Below are 19,543 nucleotides of genomic sequence, written 5' to 3'. Positions count from 1 at the left end.
TAATAAAATGAGAAAGGAAAAATCCTACATCACATGAAGATTAAACAATATGCTACTGAATGAACAAAGGGTTACAGAAGACATCAAAGAGGAAATTAAAAAATTTGTAGAGGTAAACGAAAACTCAGACACAACATATCGAAATCTCTGGGACACTATGAAAGTAGTACTAAGAGGAAAATTCATTTCATGGAGTTCATTCCTTAAAAGAAAGAAAAGCCAACAAATAAATGACCTCACACTACACCTCGAAGCCTTAGAAAAAGAAGAACAAATCAGCAGCAAATACAGTAGAAGGCAAGAAATAATTAAAATTAGAGCTGAAATCAATGAAATTGAAACAAAAGAAACAATCAAAAAAATTGACAAAACTAAAAGTTGGTTCTTTGAAAAAATAAATAAGATTGATAGACCACTAGCCACGCTAACAAAGAGAAGGAGAGAGAGAACCCAAATTACTAGCTTAGGGTATGAAAAAGGCAACATCACAACAGACAATTCAGAAATACAGAAGATAATTAGAAATTATTTTGAAACCCTATACTCTAATAAAATAGAAGATAGTGAAGGCATCGATAAATTCCTCAAGACATATGAACTACCCAGATTGAGTCAGGAAGATATAAACAACCTAAATAGACCAATATCAAGTGAGGAAATAGAAGAAGCCATCAAAAGACTACCAACCAGGAAAGCCCAGGACCGGATGGATATACAGCAGAGATTTACAAGAACTTTAAAGAAGAACTAATACCAATACTCCACAATCTATTTCAGGCGATAGAAAAAGAGGGAGAACTTCCAAATTCATTCTATGAGGCCAATATCACCCTGATCCCCAAACCAGATAAAGACACCTCAAAGAAAGAAAACTACAGACCAATATCCCTAATGAATTTAGATGCAAAAATCCTCAATAAAATTCTGGCAAATCGTATACAAAAACATATCAAAAAGATCATGCACCATGATCAAGTAGGATTCATCCCTGGGATGCAAGGCTGGTTCAATATACGGAAATCAATAAATGTTATTCACCACATCAATAGACTTAAAGATAAGAACCATATGATCATCTTGATAGATGCAGAAAAAGCATTCGACACAGTACAGCATCCCTTTATGTTCAAAACATTAGAAAAACTATGGATAACAGGAACTTACCTCAACATTATAAAAGCTATATATGCTAAGCCTCAGGCTAGCATCATTCGAAATGGAGAAAAACTGAAGTCATTCCCTCTAAAATCTGGAACAAGACAGGGATGCCCTCTCTCACCACTTCTATTCAATATAGTTCTCAAAATACTGGCCAGAGCAATTAGACAGACAAAAGAAATTAAAGGCATTAAGCTAGGAAAAGAAGAACTTAAATTATCACTATTTGCGGATGATATGATCCTATACCTAGACACAAAAGGGTCTACAAAGAAACTGCTAGAGCTAATAAATGAATTCAGCAAAGTGGCAGGATATAAAATCAACACGCATAAATAAAAGGCATTCCTGTATATCAGCGACAAATCTTCTGAAATGGAAATGAGGAAAACCACCCCATTTACAATATCCTCAAAAAAAAATAAAATACTTGGGAATCAACCTAACAAAAGAGGTGAAAGATTTATACAATGAAAACTACAGAACCCTAAAGAGAGAAATAGAAGATCTTAGAAGATGGAAAAATATACCCTGTTCATGGATAGGCAGAACTAACATCATCAAAATGGCGATATTACCAAAAGTTCTCTATAGGTTTAATGCAATGCCAATCAAAATCCCAATGGCATTTCTTGTAGAAATAGAGAAAGCAATCATGAAATTCATGTGGAAAAATATAAGACCCAGAATAGCAAAAGGAACTCTAAGCAGGAAGTGTGAATCAGGCAGTATAGCGATACCAGACTTCAAACTATACTACAGAGCAATAGTAACAAAAACAGCATGGTACTGGTACCAAAACAGGCGGGTGGACCAATGGTATAGAATAGAGGACACAGAAACCAATCCACAAAATTACAACTATCTTATATTTGATAAAGGGGCTAAAAGCATGCAATGGAGGAAGGATAGCATCTTCAACAAATGGTGCTGGGAAAACTGGAAATCCATATGCAACAAAATGAAACTGAATCCCCTTCTCTCGCCATGCACAAAAGTTAACTCAAAATGGATCAAGGACCTTGATATCAAATCAGAGACTATGCGTCTCATAGAAGAAAAGGTTGGCTCCGATCTACATATTGTGGGGTCGGGCTCCAAATTCCTTAATAGGACACCCATAGCAGAAGAGTTAATAATAAGAATAAACAAATGGGACTTACTTAAACTAAAAAGTTTTTTCTCAGCAAGAGAAACAATAAAAGAGGTAAACAGGGAGCCTACATCATGGGAACAAATTTTTACTCCTCACACTTCAGATAGAGCCCTAAAATCCAGAGTATACAAAGAACTCAAAAAATTAAACAAGAAGAAAACAAATAACCCAATCAACAAATGGGCCAAAGACCTGAACAGACACTTCTCAGAGGAGGACATACAATCAATCAACAAGTACATGAAAAAATGCTCACCATCTCTAGCAGTCAGAGAAATGCAAATCAAAACCACCCTAAGATACCATCTCACTCCAATAAGATTGGCAGCCATTCTGAAGTCAAACAACAAGTGCTGGCGAGGATGTGGGGAAAAGGGTACACTTGTACATTGCTGGTGGGACTGCAAATTGGTGCGGCCAATTTGGAAAGCAGTATGGAGATTCCTGGGAAAGCTGGGAATGGAACCATCATTTGACCCAGCTATTGCCCTTCTCGGACTATTCCCTGAAGACCTTAAAAGAGCGTACTACAGGGATACTGCCACATCGATGTTCATAGCAGCACAATTCACAATTGTTAAGACTGTGGAACCAACCCAGATGCCCTTCAATAGATGAATAAAAAAAAAATGTGGCATTCATACACAATGGAGTACTACGAAGCACTAAAAATGACAAAATCATGGAATTTGCAGGGAAATGGATGGCACTAGAGCAGATTATGCTAAGTGAAGCTAGCCAATCCCTAAAAAACAAATGCCAAATGTCTTCTTTGATATAATGAGAGCAACAGGGGATGGGGATGTGGCTCAAGCGGTAGTGCGCTCGCCTGGCATGCGTGCGGCCCGGGTTCGATCCTCAGCACCACATACCAACAAAGATGTTGTGTCCTCCGAGAACTAAAAAAAATAAATATTTTTTAAAATTCTCTCTCTCTCTCTCTCTCTCTCTCTCTCCCTCCCTCCCTCCCTCCCTCCTCTCTCACTCTCTCTTTAAAAAAAAAATAATGAGAGCAACAAAGAACAGAGCGGGGAGGAAGAGCAGGAGGAAAAGATTAACATTAAACAGAGACATGATGTGGGAGGGAAAGAGAGAGAAAAGGGAAATTCCATGGAAATGGAAGGAGACCCTCAATGATATATGAAATTACATATAAGAGGTTGTGAGGGGAATGGGGAAAAAAAAAACAAGGAGAGAAATTAATTACAGTAGATGGGGTAGAGAGAGAAGATGGGAGGGGAGGGGAGGGGGGATAGTAGAGGATAGGAAAGGTAGCAGAATACAACAGTTACTAATATGGCATTATGTAAAAATGTGGATGTGTAACTGATGTGATTCTGCAATCTTTGTAATGTTTTGAACAACCAATAAAATAAAAAAAAAAATAAAGTTGCTTAACACAGACTGTGATGAGTAGAAAAAAAAAAGTATCTGCATTATATGTAACATATCAAATCTGAAGACCATTAAACAAAGTACATATATTAGTGTGTAGCATATATGTGATAATTAGGTTCTTTTCTCTTCCCTACAAATATTAAGGGCAGATTATTTGTGCTAAAAGGAAACAAATGATAAGACAGTATCTTTTCTAACATAAAGGATATAATTCAAAATAAAGATATGGTGCTGCCCCTACCTCCTTTTTTTCTTTGTAGTCCTAGGAATTGAACCCAGGGCCTTATACAAGCTAGGTAAGAGCTCTACTACTGAGACCAGGTGCGGTGGTGCATGCCTGTAATCCCAGCAGCTCAGGAGGTTGAGACACAAGGATTTTGAGTTCAAAGCCAGCCTCATCAAAAAAAAGTGAGGCATTAAAGCAACTCAGTGAGACCCTGTCTCTAAACAAAATACAAAATAGGTCTGGGGATGTGGCTCATTTGTAAAATGTCCCTGATATTAATCCCTGGTAGCCCCCGCAAAAGACAGCTCTACTATTGAGGTACATTTCTTTTCTTTTTTTTTTTTTAAATTAATTTCCTCCTCTCTTTTTTTTTTTTTGAGAGAGAGAATTTTTTAATATTTATTTTCTAGTTTGTGGTGCTGAGGATCAAATCTGAGCCGCACGCATGCCAGGAGAGCACGCTACCTACCTCTTGAGCCACATCCCCAGCCCCCTGAGGTACATTTCTAACCCTTTTCATTTTGAGAAAAAGGTTTGCCCAGGCTGGCCTTGAACTTGTGATCCTATTCCTTCAGTCTCATAATAGCTGCGATTATAGGCACGTGTTTTAATAAGAACTATTTTGTGATGACTAAGAAATAAATCTTTTTGATAGCCTCTTCAACAAATGGTTCTGGGAAAACTGGGAATCCACATGTAGTAAAATGAAATTAAACCCCTATCTCTCACCCTGCCAAAAAATCAACTCAACAGTGGATCAAAAGACTTAGGCACTAGAACAGAGACAGACCTTCACCTAACAAAAGAAAAAGCAGGCCCAAATCTACACCATGTTGGCTTAAGAAATAACTTATTTAACAAGACTCCTAAAGCACAATAAGCAAAATCAAGAATCAATAAATGGGGGGCTAGTGGTATAGACCTTGTCTAGCACGTGTGAGGCACTGGGTTCAATCCTCAGCACCATATAAAAATAAAATAAAGGTATTGTATCCACCTACAACTAAAATAATACATTAAAAATAAGAGAATCAATAAATGGGATAGAATCAAACTAAAAAGCTTCTTCACAGCAAAGAAACAATCAAAAACATGAAGAGAGAGCATATAGAATAGGAAAAAATCTACCACAGCATCTCAGAGCATTAATTACCAAGATATATAAAGAACTCAAAAAACTTAACACCAAAAAACAAATAACTCTATTAATAAGTGGGCAAAGGAACTGAATACACACCTCACAGAAGAAATACAATTGATCAATATATGAAAAAACGTTCAACATTTCTACCAATTAGAGAAATGCAAATCAAAATGACACTGAGATTCCATCTCACTCTAGTCAGAATGGCAATCATCAAGAATACAAGCAATACATGTTGGCAAAGATGTAGGGGAGGAAGGTACACTCTTATTGGCGGGACTGAAAATCGGCGCACTATGGAAAGCAGTGTGGAGATTCCTCAGAAAACTTGGAATGTTACCATCATTTGACCTAGTCATCCCACTCCTAGGTTTATACCCAAAGGATTTAAAATCAGCATACTACATTGACGCAGCCACATCAACGTTTATAGCATCTCAATCTACAATAGCTAAAATATGGAACCAACCTGGTGTCCTTCAACAGAGGTAGGGGTAAGGAAACTGTGGTATATATACACAATGGAATGTTATTCAGCCTTAAAGAATAATAATATTATGGCATTTGCCAGTCAATAGATAGAACTAGAGAATAATATGTTAAAAGAAATAAGCCAAGAACAAAAGGCCAAATGTTTTCTCTGATATGCAGATGCTAATTCACAATAAGTGGGGAAGAAGAAGAATAGAGGTATTTTGGACTAGACAAAGGGGAGTGAAGAGAACAAAAGGGGCATGGAGGTAGGAATAACAGTAGAATGAATCAGACATTATTATCCTCTGTGCATATACGATACATGACCTGTGTAACTCTAAATCATGTACAGACAAATGAGAAGTTATACTCCATTTATGTATGATGCGTTAAAATGCATTCTGTTATGTATAACTAATTAGAGAAATTTTAAAGATACCTATGCAATATAAAGATCAACATAGAAACATAAAAGAAATCTTTTCTCCGTGTATGCATTTTGTAGCGAACTTTGTGTATTTCCATGAAGATGTAGCCTTAATTTTTTAAACATTTTTAAAATTTTTAGTTGTAGATGGACACGATGCCTTTATTTATTTTATTTATTCATATATGATTCTGAATATCAAACCCAGTACTCCAACACATGTGAGGTAAGTGCTCTATCACTGAGGCACATCCCCAACCCCTCAATTTTCAAAGTAATTAGAAGCTCAGCAATAGAAAAAACAATGCTTCTAATATCTAAAACAGTAATGAGTACAGCAAGACAAGGCAACTTGCTGCCTTCCATTTACTTAAGTATTTGAATGTTCCTCTGAACACTCAAATAGTGAAAATCATCAAATGTCCTCTCTCTGTCCTAAGTCTATCTTTATTTTGGGAGGAACACTACAAAAACTCTATCCAAAACCACTGCTAAATCTTAATAATAATTTGCTTATTTCCTAAGTAAGAGTAAGAACATTTCCTAATTTGTCAGATTATTTGAAATACTTACCATCTTTAGCTTCTGATCTATGTCCAAGTTTGATCTAATATACAAAACACAAACACAAATATTAAAATTAGATAATTATGCAGACTAAACACTTAACCTATTAAACATTTTTTTAAATCTCTCTTGGTTTATTAATAAACAACTTTTTAAAAAAAATTTTTTTAGTTGTAGATGGACACAATACCTTTATTTATTTGTTTTTGTTTTTATGTGGTGCCGGGGATCAAACCCAGTGCCTCACACATGCTAGGCAAGTACTCTACCACTGAGCCATAACCCCAGCCCTTATTAAACACTTTTTAAATTTTTTTTTATTAGTTGTTGATGGAACTTTATTTATTTATTTACTTACATGCAGTGCTGAGAATCAAATCCAGTGCCTCACACATGCTAGGCAAGTGCTCAACCACTGAGCCACAGCCCTAAACTATTAAACATTTTAAAAACTAATCTCATGAAGTTTTCTACTTCATCATCCAGATTAAAAATAACTAATATCTTGCTACATTTACTTCATTCATGCATCCTTTCCTCTTTTGCTGGCTAAAATACTTAAAAGTAAATCCAAGTCTTTGTGTCATTTTACCCTTATACAATTAAGTAAACAACTCTAAAACATGGACATTCTTATATAACCATAAAGCCATTTTCAAACCTAACATAATTAACAATATTGGCACAGAAGCACCTGATACCTAATTCCTATACAATTTCCCAATTAGATTATACAGTAGTCAAGACAATTTTGAAGAAAAAACAACATGAGTGAGACTTTAAAATTTTCAAGACTTATTACAAAGTAAAAATAATTAAAAATACTGTAGTACTTCAGCAGATAATGGGGGGAAAATCAGTCACTAGAACAAAATAGCATGCTAAGAAATGGATCCAAGTATATACTGGAACTTGGCATAACAAGTGTATGGGGTAAAAGAACAGGCAATCAATAGTGTTAGGATAGCTGGGGGAAAATATTAGATCCCCCCATCACATAATACAGAGAAGTTACAGATGGAATAAAGACCTAAATGTTAAAATGAATACTTTAAAATTCCATAGGAAAATTCCTTATAGGAATGTTCTTATATAGGAAATAGAAGATTACACAAAAAGGGAACCTACAAAGGAAAAAAACTGACAAATTCAACCATGTTAACTTAAATACCTTAAAAGATACCACAAGTAGCCCAATTCGGTGATGCGTGCCTGTTATCCCCACAGCCCAAGAGGGCTGAGGCAGGATGATCGCAAGTTCAAAGCCAGCCTCAGCAAAAAGTAAGGTGCTAAACAACTCAATGAGACCCTATCTCTAAATAAAATACAAAAAAGGGCTGAGGATGTGGCTCAGTGGTCGAGTGTTCCTAAGTTCAATTCCCAGTTTAAAAAAAAAAAAAAAAAAAAAACTTAAATAAACTAAAGCTTAGCTAAAAACTGGAAGATGATAACTGCAATGTATATTTCTAAGGATCAATATTCAGAATATATAATAAATTTCAACAAATTAACACAAAGAAAAAAATTTAACCTGTGCTGAGGATGTAATACAGACAGAGCACAGAGGTTTGCCTGGCATTTGTGAGGGCTCTGAGTTCAATCCCCAGTAACACACACACACACACACACACACACACACACACCCACCCCATAAGCATCCCAAAAAAAAAAAAAAAAACCAAATAGGAGAAAAAAACCCTAAGTTAAAAATTCTAAGATGAGGGCTGGGGATGTGGTTCAAGCAGTGGCATGCTCGCCTGGCATGCGTGCTGCCCGGGGTTCGATCCTCAGCACCACATACAAAGATGTTGTGTCCACCGAAAACTGAAAAATAAATATTGAAGAATTCTCTCTCTTTCTCTCTCACTCTCTCTCTCTCTTTCTTTAAAAAAAAAAAAAAATTCTAAGATGAAACAAAAAAAATTAACTGAAACAACAAACATTCCATTTTCAACTCATCTAAATGACAAAATGTCTTAATGAATGACAATACAAATGTTGAAAGTATGGTGGAAGGTTGTTGAGAGCCACAGCCAAAGGGGCCCCAGCAAACTTCCAGCTGCCTGCTGATGATTGGCTCACAGCAGCCCCAGCAACATCTAGCTGATTGGCTCCTCTGTGGTGATGTTCATTGGGCTGTTTCCCTGCCCTTCAGACTGCCAGCTGATGATTGGCTCACAGCGGCCCCAGCAACATCTAGCTGATTGGCTCCTCTGTGGTGATGTTCATTGGGCTGTTTCCCTGCCCTTCAGACTGCCAGCTGATGATTGGCTCACAGCGGCCCCAGCAACATTTAGCTGATTGGCTCCTCCACAGAGCTGCTCATTGGGGGACTTCTTTGGCTCTGCCCACGCAACCCAGCCAATTGGCCTCAAGAGCAGGAGGATTGTGGGAGGTAGAGAGGCTGGAGTGTGGGTGAGAGGCTTGTGGAAGCCGGTGGTGGCAGCTAGGCTCTGAGGGTTTTTTTCCTGAGGAGCTGTTTTCTTTGGAGTTTGTAGTTCTAAAAATAAAGTTAGTTTCTTTTGACAAGTGGCTCCTGAATTGTGCCCAGCCAGACTGCGGCAGAAAGTAAACTTAATCCAGACACGTCAGAGAGCAACTTGACCTTATCTGGTGAAGATGATGTTGTTAATATTCTGAATCAAAAATTCATAATTGGTCTCAAATATAGATACATTCTCTAGAGAAGCTAAAATATGCATACAAGATGATTCATAAAGACTATTCATAGAGCCAAGTATGGTGGCACACACCTGTAATCCCAGCAGCTCAGAAGGCTTAGGCAGTATGATCACAGTTTCAAAGCCAGCCTCAGCAATTTGGCAAAGCTTGTAAGCAACCTAGTGAGAACCTGTCTCAAAAAAAAAAACTTAAAAGGCTGGGGATGTGGCTTAATGGTTAATAAGCACCCTTCGGTTTGATTCCTGGTACCAAAGAAACAAACAAACAAACAAACCAGACTGTCAATAAAAGGGCTATTATCAACAGAGTTTGAAAATTTCAGTATAGCACCCCTTTGTAATCCCAGCCTCTTGGGAGGATGAGGCAGAAGGGTAGAAAGTTTGAGGCCTCATCATATACAAACAGGAAACCAGAAGAATGAGAAGTTATACTCCACATATGTATAATGTGTCAAAATACATTCTACTATCCTGTATAAATAAGAACAAATTTTTTTTTCTTTTTTTTTTTTATTGTTGGTCGTTCAAAACATTACATAGTTCTTAATACATCATATTTCCCAGTTTGATTCAAGTGGGTTATGAACTCCCAATTTTACCCAGTATACAGATTGCTGTATCACATCAGTTACCCTTCCATTTATTGACATAATGCCTTTCTAGTGTCTGATGTATTCTGCTGTCTGTCCTATTCTCTACTATCCCCCAAGAACAAATTTTTAAAAATAAAAGAAAGTTTGAAGCCAGGTTCAGCAATTTAGCAAGATTCTGCCTCAAAATAAAAAAAAAAAAAAAAAAAAAAAGACTGCCAGGCTTGGTGGTGCATACCTATAATCCCAGTGGCTTGGGAGGCTGAGACACGAGGATCGTTTAGTTCAAAGCCAGCCTCACCAACTTAGCGAGGCACTAAGCAACTCAGTTGAGAACCTATCTCTAAATCAAATACAAAATAGGGCTGGGAATATAGCTTAGTGGTATAGTGCCCAGGGTTCATTCCCCAGAACCACAAAGAAAAAAAAAAAAATCTGTAGAGTTACATATAATGGAATCTAATCAATGAGTATGAATAAACCATGATCTATATCAATATAGAAAATTTCATGATATTGATTCAGAAAACAATTATAAAAGAATATATATTAAATAAATATGTGTAGGTCTATGATATATATAGCTTAAAAGCATGCAAACATTGTATATTGAACTGACATACATCTATTTTGGACCAATACTGAAAAAAGAAAACTGACCCAAAATGCTCACTAGGGGACTGACTAAATTAGGAAATATGGGAAACAAATTCAATATGATCTTTTTTTGGTTCTGAGGATTGAACCCACTAGGGCATAATGAGCACTGTTCTACCCCTAAGCTATACTTCTAGCCCCAATATGATTTTTTTAAAAGAATGAGGAAGATCAATGATTTTTAAAAGTCCAAGACCCATTAGGTAAAAGGGTAAAGAAGGGTAAAGAGTAGCTTCTTTAATAATTTCTTTTTTTGTAAACTTAAATATGCATTTTAACAAAAGAATGGGAATAGAAATTAGGAGTGTTGGAACAGGAAGGTCCAAACCACCAAATCCTCCATATTCATAGTAGAAAGTAAAAATAATGCCTAAAATTGGGGAAACAAACAAAACACACATACAACACTCAAAAAAAAAAAATCTATGTATATTATTTTTTTTAAATGGACACGCATGCCTGTAATCCCAGCAGCTCAGGAGGCTGAGACAGGAGGATTTCAAGTTTAAAGACAACCTCAGCAATGGCAAGGCACTAAGGAACTCAGTTGAGATCATCTCTAAATAAAATACAAAATTTGAGCTGGGGATGTGGCTCAGTGGTCAAGTGCCCTTGAGTTCTATCCCTGGTACCAAAAAAATAAAAAATAAAAAGAAAGTGGTTGCTCTGAGAATGAAAACCAGGAGTAGAGGAGTTAGGCATGTTAAAAGCCTTGGCCTATTAACTGACTTTAAAACCATAAAAATATATCATTTGAAATAAAATAAAAACTAAATATATAAGTACATGCATGAAGACACAAATGGTATGAAAATACTTTGTGTACACCCAATGACTTGAAAAATTGTGCTCTATGTGTAATATGAAATGAATTGCATTCTGCCATCATATATAATAAATTAGAATAAATAATTTAATTAAAAAACTAAATATAATTTAAACTATCTTTAAGGGGGAAAAAGTCTACCACAGAGAAAAAGGCTGGATTTTAAGTCCTAATTAACACTAAAAACAAGCAACAGAAAACATTTGGGGGCTGGGGCTATAGCTCAGTGGTAGAGTACTTGCCTAATGTGTTAGGCACCAAGTTTGGTCCTCAGCACCACATAAAAATAAATAAAATACAGGTATTGTGTCCATCTACAACTAAAGATATTTAAACACACACACACACACACACACACACACACACACTTGGACTTTCAGAAAACTACAGAACTCAATACGCCAACAGTACCAGTCAAGCCAATATCCTTTTTGTTTCTGAGACAGACTCTTGTCATGTTCCACAGGTTAGCCTCAAACTCCTGGTCTCAGGTGATCCCCCTGCCTCCGCCTCTGCCTCCACCTCCACCTCCCCTGTGTTAGGAACATAAACACACAGCACCACACCCAGCTAATTCCATACCTTTTTCTTTTTTTTAAGTTGTAGATGTACACAATACCTTTATTTTATAAGGGCCTGAGAATTGAACCCAGCACCTCACACGTACTACACCAATGCTCTATCATCAAGCACAATCCCAGCCCCATAAAGAGTTGCCTATAATATGCTTGCCATAGTCCTAGCTATAATGTGAATGGAATTAAACAGACAATAAAGTCAGGTAAGAGAATTTCAATTTTGATAAATATCATGAAGATGAGAAGGAACAAATGCAAAGACAACAGAGAAGGAAGGATGCATACCTATTTTATCTGGAATGAACACAGAAGGCCTCTATGTGGAGTACACATCTGAGTGAAACCTTAATAAGCAATCAGCCACATCAAGTTCTATAAAGAAACAACCAGAAGGCAAAGCAAATGCAATAATCTTGAATCTTGAGAATGAAATGAATTTAAGGGGTCCAAGGAACAGAAAGATCAGTGTTGCCGAGATGGGGAACAAAGCACTAGAACTGAAAGATGACAAGGGAGTTAGAAGAGTTGAGGATTTTGCAAGGGAGTGGCCATAATGATGGATCACAAAACATAAGCTGGAAAACAAGGATATCAGAAAAGTAAATAATAATACAACAAACATAAGGATGGCAGGAATAACTAAGATAAAAAAAGAAAGAAAGCCAGGTATTAAGTAAATAAGACTGTGGGGGAGGCTGGAAAAGAAAGCCTGATGATACACTTCAAAGAAGTTAGGGTTTTTGAAGAACAAATTCAAAGTAGCAATAAGAACAAAGGCACACAGAGGTAACTTACTCCACTACCAGGCCCTGAGACAGGTGAGACAGTCTCTCCTTAAAAGTGTTATCAATTTCAATAGCATGAGGAAAAGCAACCAACCTGGCTCACATCAGAACACCTGAATTCAAATCCTAACTTCAGCAATTACTAGCTTTGTATTCTTGACAAGTCACTTAACTAACCTTTCTCAGTCTCAATTTCTGAGTGCAAAATAGGAATTCTTTTAACTATTTTACAAGCTGTTTGGAGGGGTGAGTGAAAAAAGTGTAGGTCAAAGTGCCCAGCATACAGAAATGTTAGCTACTTATGAATAAGTCTTCTAAATGAATCTAAGTTTAAAAGCAGCTTAAGTCCTTTTAGAAAATGCACCACATTAGGTTTTTTGTTTGTTTTCTGGTACTGGGAATTGAACCACTAAGCTGCCACCCCCAGCCTTCTTTATTTTTATTTTGAGACAGGGTTGCTGAGGTTAGTGTGGAAATTACATCCTCCTGCCTCAGCCTCCCAAGTCTCTGGGATTAAAGACATGGGTCACTGCAGCTGGCTATATTCGTGTTGTTAATGCTACTGAAAACCTTTCATGTAAATCTGTACAAAGAAACTATAAATATGCACACAAAATGTGGATGCAGATAGGGCATAACTGTGACCTAAAAAGAAAGTTTTGAAGACTGAACAGATGGGCAGTACCTGCCCCTTTAGTCAACATCCGAGTTCATGCAGCAAAAATAACATACAGCTTCCTCTTCGTTTCATTTTAATTTAAATTAATGGAACAAAGACTGGTTCGACTCCATAGTTCCCTCCTTGGAACACAAGGCACTAATTAATGCTATTTTCTCTGGAAATAACATGAGTAACTTCTGATTTTTCAGAGTACCATCAAGAGTAGTGAAATGGCCACCAATCAATTCATAATACAGACACCTTGAAGGAGACTTGAAGGAAAAAAACAACATAAAAGACAACTTACTTTCTTAATGGCGACTATTTGGTTGGTGTTCTTATCCCTGGCCTTATAAACCGTGGCAAACTATAAAGAAAAACGGGAATAACGTTAAGTTTGTTTGCCTTTTTTTTTTCTTTTTTTACCTTTGGGGAACTAAAGAACCCAGGGTTCTGAAAGGACTCGCGGCGGCTTGGAATGTAGTCGGGCAATCCCCGAGTCCCGCTCCAGCCAGTTCTTCAGAAGGACCGCGCCTCAGGGTTCACTTTCAGGATGTCGATAGGATCAATGGGCAACAGGACAGTGTGCGCTGCCTGCCCCCACCCAAGAAGAACGAGCAGCCAGGCCAGTCCTGTGGCTTCCACAAGAAAACCTGCAAAGCTGTGAGGCGCCGCGATGCTCCCCGCTCGGGGTCCTCCCAATCCAGTCCCAGAGCCTCACCTGTCCCTCCCCAAGGAAGTCCAGTTTCTCATAGCGCTTTGCTCGAGACTTCACGTCTAAAGCCATCAGGCGCTCAAAGCCTGACTCGGGTGGAAAGGGACAAGCGTTCAAGACAGCAGGAATTTAAAGCTACCTGAAAGCGTCCAACAGCCACTTCCGTTCGCTGGGCCCTGACGCCTATTAGCTCCTCCCCAACTTCCGGGGTGAGCGGTGTTGCTGTTAAAGAGGCCCGGGCACAGCCAGCCCCTACCAAAGCTAAGTTAACCCGGGACTTCACCTTCCCTGGTCACGTGATTCCTGTTGGTGCGGAAAGCGGAGTGTTTTCAATGACTGTTTTATCATCCTATTACCGTTTTAACTTGGATATATTTTTTTTCGCTACCAAGGACAGGTCAACATTCTGATACGGAATTCAGGATTTGGTGGGCGTGCATGATTATGGAAGACTAGACCTTTACCTGATCTCGCTTTCTAGTTCATGCTCGATCGCGTCCTGGCGCCACGGTTGCCATGGACACCAAACCTTGAAATCTCTTGTTAAGATGAGTGCCAAATTCTTAAAAGCTAATCAACAACTAAATCTGTCCCGTTATGAAGAAACAGGCTCAGGGAAACAAAATCCAACGGTACTGAAACAGCTTCTGGTCCTCTACTCTAAAATGGAAAATCGACTACAACAAAGGCTGTTGTGAGGGTTAAATGAAATGAGGAGAAAGTTTAGGTATAGTAACTAAGGGAGTGAGAGTTAGCTGTGACCGGTGCGATGGCGTAGGCCAGTAATCCCAGCAGTTTGAGAGGCTGAGGCAGGAGGATCCCGAATTCAAAGCCAGCCTCAGCAAAAGCAAGGCGCTAAGCAAGTCAGTGAGACCCTGTCTCTATATAAAATACAAAATGCTGGAGATATGGCTCAGTGGTCGAGTTCCCTTGATTTCAATCCGTAGTACCCGCCCCCCGGGGGGCGGGGGGGGGGAGTTAGCTGTAATCAGCAGGTAACAAAACAAAAATCCCCATCTTCTAAAGGAAGGAGATAAAAAAAAAGTCCAGTGTATTATATAATGCACAATGATAAGTGCTATAAATATAAGAGAGAATGGGGAGAGTGATGGGGGCGTTGCAGTTTTAAATAGGGTGGTATAAGGACCTTATTGAAAAGGCACTGAAGGAATTGAGCAGCCAAGTGATGTAATCTGACTATGTTTTGGAATGATGGCGCAAACCTGTAATCCCAGCTACTCGGAGAGACCGAAGCAGAGAGATCTCAAATTCGAGGCTAGCATCTTGCAATTTATCGAGACTCTGTCATAAATAAATAGTTACTAAATAAATAATCTTGCACGGCTGGGTTCAATCCCCAGTACCACAAAATAAAGTTTGATTCTGGCTGTTTGGGGAGACTACACCTCTAGATTTAGAGGGGCAAGAAAGACTGCTGGTGAATTATTGCTGTAATCCAGAGGGCTCTACTAGGGGAGTACCAGTTTAGCTTCCAGGCAATAGGGATTTGCTGACAAGCTAGATATGGTTAGGAAGGCGGGGTGGCAGATTCCAATAGTCTGAGCTGAAACAGCTGTCAACATGGAAATGTTACCCCTTTTCCTCTTCTTTTTAGTTTATGTGTGGTGCTGGGGATTGAACCCAGACCTTGTGCATTCGAGACAAGTACTCTACCAACTGAGCTATGTCCCCAGCTCAAATGTTATCCCTTTTCTTTACATTAGATGTTTCTAAGAGTTGAGAATCCTAATTTTCAAAGATATGTTGAAGATGGCAGAATTCTAAAGCCAGTAATCTAGACAAAATTAGTGTAGCATATTTCAGTTTTTGCTCTTGAACCAGACTGCCTGATTTTGAATACTAACCCACCAGTATTCAGTCACTAGATGAATGACTTAATCAAATTATTATCTGAACTTAATCTGAAGTTAGTTTCCTCCTGTGTAACAGGATTACTGCAAGACTTAAATGACTTCACATTTGTAAAGCCGGTTTATGTTCACCATTACTATTATTATCTTTCAGCCCTTTGTCACTACTCTCTACTTGGGTCTCCTACATTGCAGAAAACACACCATCTTTACCACTTTTTTTTTTTTTTTTTTTTTTTTTTGCAGGGGGGCAGCAAAGGTACTAGAGATTAAACCCAGGGGCACATTATCACTAAGCCCTTTTATTATTTTTTATTTTATTGGTTTTTTACTTATACATAACATTAGGGTTCATTGTGACATAATTATAAAAGCATGGAATATAATTTGTTCTAATTCATTCCCCAGTACCTCCCCTTAACCTCCCCTCTTTACCCCCCTGTTCCTTTCCCTTTACCACTGATCTTTCTTATTTGTAGACTTTTTTTAAAATTAGTATCTTGTGGATATACATGATGGTGAGATTCACTATGGTATATTCATAAATGTACATAGGAAAGTTAGGTCAGATTCATTCCACTGTTCTTTCCCTATCCCATTTGTCCTCCTCCCTTTCATTCCCCTTCATCTACTCCATTGATCTTTATTCTATTTTTTAATCCCTCTTCCTATTTTGGATTAGCTTCCCCATATCAGAGAAAACATTCAGACTTTGTTTTTTTGAGATTGACTTATTTCAATTACCATGATAGTATTCAGTTCCATCCATTTACTGGCTGGTATCTTCAGACTTATTTATTTATAAAATACAAGGCTTTGACGGGCATGCTGGCACATGTCTGTAATCCCAGTGACTTGGGAGGCTGAGGCAGAAGGATTGCAAGTTTGAGGCTAGTCTCTGTAACTTAGCAAGACCCTGTCTGAAAAAAAAAAAAAAAAAAAAAAAAAAGGTCTGTGGCTGTGGCTCAGTGTTTAAGTACCCCTAGGTTAAATCCCTGGTATCAAAAAAATAAAAATAAAAATAAATAAAACCAAGGGCCTCACACATGCTAAGCAAGCATTGAAACACTAAGTGACTAGCTTAGAACATTTTTGAATAAGGTAACTAAAGCAGTTAAATGATATTCTACAGAAATAAGGTTGTGTATATAAAACCATTAAATATCTGCATAGCATTTTAGTTTACAAAGTACTAGGGTTGTAGCTCAGTAGTAGAGCACTTGCCTATCATTTGTGAGGCACTGGGTTCGATCCTCAGCACCATATAAAAACGAATTAATAAAAGAGGCTGAGATTGAGGCTTAATGATACAGCGCTTGCCTAGCCCGTGTGAGGTGCTGGGTTCTATCCTCCACACAACATAAAAATTTATTTATTTATTTATTATTATTTTTTTTAGAGAGAGAGAGAGAGAATTTTTAAATATTTTATTTCTTAGTTTTCGGCAGACACAACATCTTTGTTGGTATGTGGTGCTGAGGATCGAACCCAGGCCGCACGCATGCCAGACGGGCGCGCTACCGCTTGAGCCACATCCCCAGCCCCAAAAATTTTAAAAATATATAAAAATAAAGGTATTGTGCTCATCTACAACTAAAAATATTTTTTAAGGGGCTGGGAATGTGGCTCAGGCGGTAGCGCGCTCGCCTGGCATGCCTGCGGCCCGGGTTCGATCCTCAGCACCACATACCAACAAAGATGTTGTGTCCGCCGAGAACTAAAAAATAAATATTTAAAAAAAATTTTTAAAAAATTTTTTAAATTAATATTTTTTAAAAGTACTTCTACACATGTGATTTAGCCAGATTTCAAGGCCATAATGATCTTTGCCTTCTGGCATTTTTTTTTTTTTTTTTTTTTAGAGAGAGAGAGAGAGAGAGTTTTTTTAATATTTATTTTTTAGTTCTCGGCGGACACAACATCTTTGTTGGTATGTGGTGCTGAGGATCGAACCCGGGCTGCACGCATGCCAGGCGAGCGCGCTACCGCTTGAGCCACATCCCCAGCCCCTCTGGCATTTTTTTTAATTTATTTTTTAGACATAGGTGGACACATATTTGTACGTGGTGCTGGGGATGGAAACCAGTGCCTCATGCATGGTAGGCGAGCAATCTACTTCTGAGCCACAGCCCCAACCCTGCCTTCTGGCGTTAATGTACTTCTCCCACATTTAAACAAGCTGTTCTGAGTGATTAATTGAATATGGCAGAATGTGGGGTATGATTTCTGAGACGAGATCATAAAAGGCATTACTGCTTCTCACTTGGGTACTTAATTCATTTGTTCTGGGGAAGGGCAGTCACATCATTAAATTTATTCAGGCAGTTCTTTGGAGAGGCCTATGTGAAAAGGAATTGAGGTCTCCTACCAACAGCCAGCATTAATTTGCTTGCCATGAGTAAGCCACCTTAGAGGTGATCAAGCTCCAGCCAGACTTTCAAATTACTGCAGCCCCAGATAATATCTGATGGAAGCCTCATGGAAAACAGTCAGAACTGCCCAGGGAAGCTGCGTCTCAATTCCTGACCAAGAAAAACCATGAATTGATTATTAATTATTATTATTTTTAGCCACTTAATTTTTGAGGTGATTGATTATAAAGTGATAGCTAATTAATTTGATCTTACCTCTTGTTGAGAGTCTCCCTGAGAACTCCCCGGGCCTTTCAAACATGGCGGTGGGCAAATTGCCATTGGGCAGCTAGAACTCCCCGGGCCTTTCAGATAAGGAGCACTTAATACAACATGGCGACGGGCAAGTTGCCAGTGGGCGGTTAACAAGTTGTTTTGAAAACCTTCTACATGTGGACAGTTTGTGCCCCCCATGAATCTTATGCAGGGCGGATGTGCGTGCACAGTAGGTGATGACCTGACCTTTACTATGATTGGCCCCGGGAGCTTCCTGGTTTAAGATAACTGACTCTCAGTTTCTATATAAGCTAGAACCAGCTTGCAGTAAAGTGCTTCATCTTTGTCACTGCTATCTGTGTGTGTGCATTTTAATCTCCAACGAACCTTGGCCTTTCACCTATCACATTGCATAGTACTGGAGAGGAAAACTGATACTTGGACAAATTAAGCAATTTGCTGATGGTTACATACATTTAAGTACTTAAACTCTATGTGAAAATACAGGCTATTTGACTTTAAGACTAGCTAGAATTATTTCTATAACAATGTCCTTCTTTGGAGTGCATCCTGTAGCAGCAATACCCACTGACATGCCTTTTATGTAATATCTGTACTCACAAGTTCTATAAAAGCGCTATTTTTTCCTTTGGCTTGAATGGCAACAGCTATAGTGAATACTGACTTCACATATACACCCCAGTTGCAGTATTTGGCCCTAATTGACCCACAGAAGTAACCCAAACTACTCTTCATTACCTGAATCCACTGTTTCTGAAAGCAAAGTTAACAGAATAGCTTATTGCTAACATTAAACCCAAACCTCTTGTCTATTATTTGTGTTGGGCAACACTTATACTAGGCCATAGTACAGAATTTATAAGAGAAACACAGAAAGTAAAGGTTAACCCACAGTAGTTGGGCAAATAATGAAGACATTATTTCACTGATTCTCATTTCAGGAAAATCACTTCCCTAAAGCAGTAATTCTGCCTCATGAAT

The 19,543-nt window shown here is 38.2% G+C and overlaps 1 protein-coding gene across 2 annotated transcripts in view; it reads right to left on the bottom strand.

The window, feature by feature from the left end:
* The window catches only part of Cdk7 (cyclin dependent kinase 7), a 35,271-nt gene extending 21,048 nt beyond the window's left edge, over positions 1-14,223 (bottom strand). Inside the window, exons 1-3 of one of the 2 annotated variants that reach the window (XM_026390840.2) lie at positions 14,183-14,223; positions 13,636-13,695; positions 6,557-6,590 (exon numbers count right to left, since the gene is read on the bottom strand). Coding sequence is in view for 1 of the 2 variants with exons in the window: in XM_026390837.2 (XP_026246622.1) it covers positions 6,557-6,590; positions 13,636-13,695; positions 14,050-14,115 (160 nt within the window). In the remaining variant the exon portion in view is untranslated. Of the gene's footprint in view, positions 1-6,556; positions 6,591-13,635; positions 13,696-14,049 lie in introns of both variants that reach the window. The other variant, XM_026390837.2, reaches the window with a different exon arrangement.
* Between the last annotated feature and the right edge of the window lie 5,320 nt (positions 14,224-19,543).

This window comes from Urocitellus parryii, chromosome 1 (assembly GCF_045843805.1).
Source record: "Urocitellus parryii isolate mUroPar1 chromosome 1, mUroPar1.hap1, whole genome shotgun sequence".
In the NCBI taxonomy this organism is placed as follows: Eukaryota; Metazoa; Chordata; class Mammalia; order Rodentia; family Sciuridae; genus Urocitellus; species Urocitellus parryii.
Note: the sequence above shows the minus strand (reverse complement) of the source record. Positions and strands in the feature narration are given on the sequence as shown.